Source organism: Oncorhynchus nerka, linkage group LG18, assembly GCF_034236695.1.
Source record: "Oncorhynchus nerka isolate Pitt River linkage group LG18, Oner_Uvic_2.0, whole genome shotgun sequence".
Taxonomy (NCBI): Eukaryota; Metazoa; Chordata; class Actinopteri; order Salmoniformes; family Salmonidae; genus Oncorhynchus; species Oncorhynchus nerka.
In genome coordinates this window covers 21503228-21511620 of record NC_088413.1, presented here as the reverse complement: position 1 = coordinate 21511620, position 8393 = coordinate 21503228, and the positions used below count along the sequence as shown (strand labels likewise).

At 44.0% G+C, this 8393-nt stretch overlaps 1 protein-coding gene across 2 annotated transcripts in view; it reads left to right on the top strand.

Annotated features, from left to right (window-relative positions):
* tusc3 (tumor suppressor candidate 3) overlaps positions 1-8393 on the top strand; it is a 121745-nt gene that overhangs the window by 96958 nt on the left and 16394 nt on the right. For both annotated transcript variants that reach the window (XM_065003746.1, XM_065003745.1), the window contains exons 7-8: positions 363-426; positions 7951-8025. In XM_065003746.1, coding sequence (XP_064859818.1) covers positions 363-426; positions 7951-8025 — 139 coding nt within the window. The remainder of the gene's footprint in view (positions 1-362; positions 427-7950; positions 8026-8393) is intronic.

Below are 8393 nucleotides of genomic sequence, written 5' to 3'. Positions count from 1 at the left end.
ATTTGTACATTTTTTATCTTGGCCTTTTCCCCCCCTCTCTCTCTCATTCATGGTCTATAGATCACGTGCTGTACGTCTCTCCAATTCCATCTCTCTCCCTACCTGCTTTTTCATAATAAGGGAATTTTGACCAATTGTGACTAACATTTTATCTTCTCTCTCTCTCTCTCTATCTCTCTCGCTCTCTCTCTCTCTCTCTCTCTCTCTCTCTCTCTCTCTCTCGTTCTCTCTCTCTCGCTCTCTCTCTCTCTCGTTCTCTCTCTCTCTCTATACCTCTCTCTATCTCTCTCTATACCTCTCTCTCTCTGTATATACTTCTCTCTACCTCTCTCTCCGGTTCTCCCCTCCTCTCTCTTTTTCAGAGTTATATCCATGGGAGCAGCCAGGCCCAGTTTGTAGCTGAGTCCCACATCATCCTGCTGCTCAGTATCCTTAAGACGAATGCCTCATGGGAGAACTGAGGATTAACCAATGGGAAGCCTGTATTCACTACCTCCCCTATATGATATCGAGGATTAACCAATGTGAAGCCTGTATTCAATAACTACTATGTATGATACAGAGGATTATCCAGTAGGAAGCCTATACTTACTACCTACAGTACTCTCTATGATACAGAGGATTAACCAATGGGAAGCATGTATTCACTACTTCCTCTATATGATACAGAGGACTAACCAATGGGAAGCCTGTATTCACTACTTCTTCTATATGATATCGAGGACTAACCAATGTGAAGCCTGTATTCAATAACTACTATGTATGATACAGAGGATTATCCAGTAGGAAGCCTATACTTACTACCTACAGTACTCTGTATGATACAGAGGACTAACCAATGGGAAGCCTGTATTCACTACTTCCTCTATATGATACAGAGGACTAACCAATGGGAAGCCTGTATTCACTACTTCTTCTATATGATACAGAGGACTAACCAATGGGAAGCCTGTATTCACTACTTCCTCTATATGATACAGAGGACTAACCAATGGGAAGCCTGTATTCACTACTTCCTCTATATGATACAGAGGACTAACCAATGGGAAGCCTGTATTCACTACCTATTCTAGAGCCAGATTCAGGAGGCATTTGCACCTAAACACCAACCGGAAAGCGAATCCTGAAGCTTCATAATATCCCATATACTACACTATTTACTCTGTATTTACAGTTGGCCGTAATACTGTATTACTTCACATAAACCTCTAGCAATATCTCCTCTGCATAGAAAAACAGGTGTGAGCTTTACACCTGTTGCATGCGCTTAGTACATACAGTTGAAGTGGGAAGTTTACATACACATAGGTTGGAGTCATTAAAACTAGTTTTTTAACCAACTCCACAAATTTCTTGTTAACAAACTATATAGTTTTGGCAAGTCGGTTAGGACGTCTACTTTGTGCATGACACAAGTCATTTTTCCAACAGTTGTTTACAGACAGATGATTTCACTTATAATTCAGTATATCATAATTCCAGTGGGTCAGAAGTTTACATACACTAAAGTTCACTGTTCCTTTAAACAACTTGGAAAATTCCAGAAAATGATGTCATGGCTTTAGAAGCTTCTGATAGGCAAATTGACATAATTTGAGTCAATTGGAGGTGGAACTGTGGATGTATTTGGAGGCCTACCTTCAAACTCAGTGCCTCTTTGCTTGACATCATGGGAAAATCAAAAGAAATCAGCCAAGACCTCAGAAAAACAATTGTAGACCTCCACAAGTCTGGTTCATCCTTGGGAGCAAATGCCAAATGCCTGAAGGTAGAACGTTCATCTGTACAAACAATAGTATGCAAGTATAAACACCATGGGACCACGCAGCCGTCATACCGCTCAGGAAGGAGACTCGTTCTGTCTCCTAGAGATGAACGTACTTTGGAGCGAAAAGTGCAAATCAATCCCAGAACAACAGCAAAGGACCTTGTGATGATGCTGGAGGAAACAGATACAAAAGTATCTATTTCCACAGTCAAACGAGTCCTATATCGACATAACCTCAAAGGCCGCTCAGCAAGGAAGAAGCCACTGCTCCAAAACCGCCATAAAAAAGCCAGACTACGGTTTGCAACTGCACATGGGGACAAAGATTGTACTTTCTGGAGAAATGTTCTCTGGTTTGATGAAGCAAAAATAGAGCTGTTTGGCCATAATTACCATTGTTATGTTTAAAAAAAGGGGAGGCTTGCAATCCAAAGAACACCATCCCAACCGTGAAGCACGGATGTGGCAGCATCATGTTTTGGGGGTGCTTTGCTGCATTTGCTGAATATATTGAAGCAACATGTCAAGACATCAGTCAGGAAGTTATAACTTGGTCGCAAATGGGTCTTCCAAATGGAAAATGACCCCAAGCATACTTCCAAAGTTGTGGCAAAATGGCTTACAGCAAAGTCAAGGTATTGGAGTGGCCATCACAAAGCCCTGACCTCAATCCTATAGAACATTTGTGGGCAGAACTGAAAAAGCGTGTGCGAGCAAGGAGGTCTACTAACCTGACTCAGTTACACCAGCTCTGTCAGCGGGAATGGGCCAAAATTCACCAAACTTATTGTGGGAAGCTTGTGGAAGGCTACCCGAAATGTTTGACCCAAGATAAACAATTTAAAGGCAATGCTACCAAATACTAATTGAGTGTATGTAAACTTCTGGCCCACTGGGAATGTGATGAAAGAAATAAAAAGCTGAAATAAATCATTCTCTCCACTATTATTCTGACATTCACATTCTTAAAATAAAGTGGTGATCCTAACTGACCTAAGACAGGGAATGTTTTATATGATTAAATGTCAGTAATTGTGAAAAACTGATTTTAAATGTATTTGACTAATGTGTATGTAAACTTTCGACTTCAACTGTATCTAGCGTCATTCTTGTCCATAGTGTATCGCCGTAGAGACCTACAGTCATTCTAGTCCATAGTGTATCGCCGTAGAGACCTACAGTCATTCTAGTCCATAGTGTATCGCCGTAGAGACCTACAGTCATTCTAGTCCATAGTGGATCGCCATAGAGACCTACAGTTATTCTAGTCCATAATGTATCGCCGTAGAGACCTACAGTTATTCTAGTCCATAGTGTATCGCCGTAGAGGCATACAGTTATTCTAGTCCATAGTGTATCGCCGTAGAGACCTACAGTTATTCTAGTCCATAGTGTATCGCCGTAGAGACCTACAGTTATTCTAGTCCATAGTGTATCGCCGTAGAGACCTACAGTCATTCTAGTCCATAGTGTATCGCCGTAGAGACCTACAGTCATTCTAGTCCATAGTGTATCGCCGTAGAGACCTACAGTCATTCTAGTCCATAGTGTATCGCCGTAGAGACCTACAGTCATTCTAGTCCATAGTGTATCGCCGTAGAGACCTACAGTCATTCTAGTCCATAGTGTATCGCCGTAGAGACCTATAGTTATTCTAGTCCATAGTGTATCGCCGTAGAGACCTACAGTTATTCTAGTCTATAGTGTATCGCCGTAGAGACCTACAGTCATTCTAGTCCATAGTGTATCGCCGTAGAGACGTACAGTCATTCTAGTCCATAGTGTATCGCCGTAGAGACCTATAGTTATTCTAGTCCATAGTGTATCGCCGTAGAGACCTACAGTTATTCTAGTCCATAGTGTATCGCCGTAGAGACCTACAGTCATTCTAGTCCATAGTGTATCGCCGTAGAGACCTACAGTCATTCTAGTCCATAGTGTATCGCCGTAGAGACCTACAGTCATTCTAGTCCATAGTGTATCGCCGTAGAGACCTACAGTCATTCTAGTCCATAGTGTATCGCCGTAGAGACCTACAGTCATTCTAGTCCATAGTGGATTCATAGAGACCTACAGTTATTCTAGTCCATAATGTATCGCCGTAGAGACCTATAGTTATTCTAGTCCATAGTGTATCGCCGTAGAGACCTACAGTCATTCTAGTCCATAGTGGATCGCCGTAGAGACCTACAGTCATTCTAGTCCATAGTGTATCGCCGTAGAGACATACAGTCATTCTAGTCCATAGTGTATCGCCGTAGAGACCTACAGTCATTCTAGTCCATAGTGTATCGCTGTAGAGACCTACAGTCATTCTAGTCCATAGTGTATCGCCGTAGAGACCTACAGTTATTCTAGTCCATAGTGTATCGCCGTAGAGACCTACAGTCATTCTAGTCCATAGTGTATCGCCGTAGAGACCTACAGTTATTCTAGTCCATAGTGTATCGCCGTAGAGACCTACAGTCATTCTAGTCCATAGTGTATCGCCGTAGAGACCTACAGTCATTCTAGTCCATAGTGTATCGCAGACCTATAGTCATTCTAGTCCATAGTGTATCGCCGTAGAGACCTACAGTCATTCTAGTCCATAGTGTATCGCCGTAGAGACCTACAGTCATTCTAGTCCATATGTCTAGACCTCAGACATTCTAGTCCATAGTGTATCGCCGTAGAGACCTACAGTTATTCTAGTCCATAGTGTATCGCCGTAGAGGCCTACAGTCATTCTAGTCCATAGTGTATCGCCGTAGAGACCTACAGTTATTCTAGTCCATAGTGTATCGCCTAGACCTACAGTCATTCTAGTCCATAGTGTATCGCCGTAGAGACCTATAGTTATTCTAGTCCATAGTGTATCGCCGTAGAGACCTACAGTCATTCTAGTCCATAGTGTATCGCCGTAGAGACCTACAGTTATTCTAGTCCATAGTGTATCGCCGTAGAGACCTACAGTCATTCTAGTCCATAGTGTATCGCCGTAGAGACCTACAGTCATTCTAGTCCATAGTGTATCGCCGTAGAGACCTACAGTCATTCTAGTCCATAGTGTATCGCCGTAGAGACCTATAGTTATTCTAGTCCATAGTGTATCGCCGTAGAGACCTACAGTCATTCTAGTCCATAGTGTATCTAGAGACCTACAGTTATTCTAGTCCATAGTGTATCGCCGTAGAGACCTACAGTCATTCTAGTCCATAGTGTATCGCCGTAGAGACCTACAGTCATTCTAGTCCATAGTGTATCGCCGTAGAGACCTACAGTCATTCTAGTCCATAGTGTATCGCCGTAGAGACCTAGTTATTCTAGTCCATAGTGTATCGCCGTAGAGACCTACAGTTATTCTAGTCTATAGTGTATCGCCGTAGAGACCTACAGTCATTCTAGTCCATAGTGTATCGCCGTAGAGACGTACAGTCATTCTAGTCCATAGTGTATCGCCGTAGAGACCTATAGTTATTCTAGTCCATAGTGTATCGCCGTAGAGACCTACAGTTATTCTAGTCCATAGTGTATCGCCGTAGAGACCTACAGTCATTCTAGTCCATAGTGTATCGCCGTAGAGACCTACAGTCATTCTAGTCCATAGTGTATCGCCGTAGAGACCTACAGTCATTCTAGTCCATAGTGTATCGCCGTAGAGACCTACAGTCATTCTAGTCCATAGTGTATCGCCGTAGAGACCTACAGTCATTCTAGTCCATAGTGGATCGCCATAGAGACCTACAGTTATTCTAGTCCATAATGTATCGCCGTAGAGACCTATAGTTATTCTAGTCCATAGTGTATCGCCGTAGAGACCTACAGTCATTCTAGTCCATAGTGGATCGCCGTAGAGACCTACAGTCATTCTAGTCCATAGTGTATCGCCGTAGAGACATACAGTCATTCTAGTCCATAGTGTATCGCCGTAGAGACCTACAGTCATTCTAGTCCATAGTGTATCGCTGTAGAGACCTACAGTCATTCTAGTCCATAGTGTATCGCCGTAGAGACCTACAGTTATTCTAGTCCATAGTGTATCGCCGTAGAGACCTACAGTCATTCTAGTCCATAGTGTATCGCCGTAGAGACCTACAGTTATTCTAGTCCATAGTGTATCGCCGTAGAGACCTACAGTCATTCTAGTCCATAGTGTATCGCCGTAGAGACCTACAGTCATTCTAGTCCATAGTGTATCGCCGTAGAGACCTATAGTCATTCTAGTCCATAGTGTATCGCCGTAGAGACCTACAGTCATTCTAGTCCATAGTGTATCGCCGTAGAGACCTACAGTCATTCTAGTCCATAGTGTATCGCCGTAGAGACCTACAGACATTCTAGTCCATAGTGTATCGCCGTAGAGACCTACAGTTATTCTAGTCCATAGTGTATCGCCGTAGAGGCCTACAGTCATTCTAGTCCATAGTGTATCGCCGTAGAGACCTACAGTTATTCTAGTCCATAGTGTATCGCCGTAGAGACCTACAGTCATTCTAGTCCATAGTGTATCGCCGTAGAGACCTATAGTTATTCTAGTCCATAGTGTATCGCCGTAGAGACCTACAGTCATTCTAGTCCATAGTGTATCGCCGTAGAGACCTACAGTTATTCTAGTCCATAGTGTATCGCCGTAGAGACCTACAGTCATTCTAGTCCATAGTGTATCGCCGTAGAGACCTACAGTCATTCTAGTCCATAGTGTATCGCCGTAGAGACCTACAGTCATTCTAGTCCATAGTGTATCGCCGTAGAGACCTATAGTTATTCTAGTCCATAGTGTATCGCCGTAGAGACCTACAGTCATTCTAGTCCATAGTGTATCGCCGTAGAGACCTACAGTTATTCTAGTCCTTACTGTTTCCTACAGTGTCATTCTGGGGGGGTTGGATGGGACATATGTGGGATATAGACACCAGTGAAAACACAAAGGCACACATACGTCAGGCAGCATCTGTAAAGGGCCCAAACAAACACACTGACATGATGCACAGCTCTACACAAAACACAGTTCCACCCACATGTTCTACCCTTTCTCTGTGGTTCACATTCAAACACTGTATCTGGAGCTCTCACACACAATCAATGGAACACATGCTAAAAGGCTTGAGAGCAGCAGCCTTGAGAATGAGGCCTGAGACTCTCTCTCACACACACACACACACACACACACACACACACACACACACAGCTGGCAGTTGTCTTCTTTTTTTCATTAGTACTATCTCCAGTCTCTTCCAGTTTTAATTCCACTTTAATTAGAATGGTTTGTTTGCTCCGTGTTGGCTCTGTCCAACCCCCACTCCCACCCACCCACACACAGACTCACTCACACACTGCTTGGGGAGATGAGAAGCCGATGTGTGCGTGCACAGGTGTGTATGTCTCAGGCCTGATTCTCAAGGACCCGTTGGCATAATCACATATGCTGTTGCCTCTCAACATCACGATGTGTTCCATCTAAGGCCTAGTTTAGTTATGGAAGTGGTCTTTCAAAAAGATCCATGATTTCCATATGCATGAGAGCCTGTGCACAAGGAAATGGCTAGACTTGCTTTAGGTATGACTGTAATAAACTTAAATGAAATTGTTTTGATAATATTTAATTTTCCTTACTTTACTGGTCATAATCCCAGACACTTCTATCCAAAGTGACTTATGTTGACAGTGACAGGTAGTGTTCAGTATATGGTATGTGACCCATGCGGGAGTCAAACCCACGACCCTGGCGTTACCATCACTACACTCTAACCCACTGAGCTAATGGAACTTCATAAATAGGCGTCAAGATGAGTGCATCCAGTGGTCCGAACCTCAGCCACCTTGTGGCTCCAGAGTCTTTATGCCTGGGTGGTCCACACAACTCCCCTGTCCACAACTAACGTCGTAGTCCATCGGCATCTCTTCTCCTTCTGTTCTCTAGCCATCTCCTATTCCGTCGTTAGCAATGCCTGCACAATGCCTGCACAATAGCTACAATAGCCGAGGAGTTGATTTATCCCTCAGTAATCGCTACTTTCACAGTCTGGAGTTAACGGCTCACTGCTCACACTGAGTGAGAACACACTGCAGCTGAATAGACTTTTGACTTTTGGAAGATTGACATTGTCTGGGTTATACACAGTGCACGCGCACACTATCACAAACATACACTTACAGCACACACGCTGTGGTTAGTCCGTTTCCTTGACAACTGCCCACAGATGCCGCCATCACCATGGGGATGGTCCTGCTCAATGAGGCGGCGACGTCCAAAGGAGATGTGGGCAAGAGGAGAAGTGAGTGATTCCTCCTGGTTTGTTATTGTATCACAGACTGTATTACAGGGCCATTCAGCTGCCGGGCCCCCAAGGGCCCAAGTGCTGTACTGCTGCTTTCCTTCTCTACCTGCTAGTCCACTGGTGAACAGTCAGGTGGTTGGTCAGTGCTGTCCCAGGTCCCTGATTAGAAGGAGGAAATGGCCAGAAGGTTTTCTACCTGGGCTCCAGGACTGCAGTTGAATAGTACTGCTGATTTCCTTCTCTACCTGCTAGTCCACTGGTGAACTGTCAGGTGGTTGGTCAGTGCTGTCCCAGGTCCCTGATTAGAAGGAGGAAATGGCCAGAAGGTTTTCTACCTGGGCTCCAGGACTGCAGTTGAATAGTCC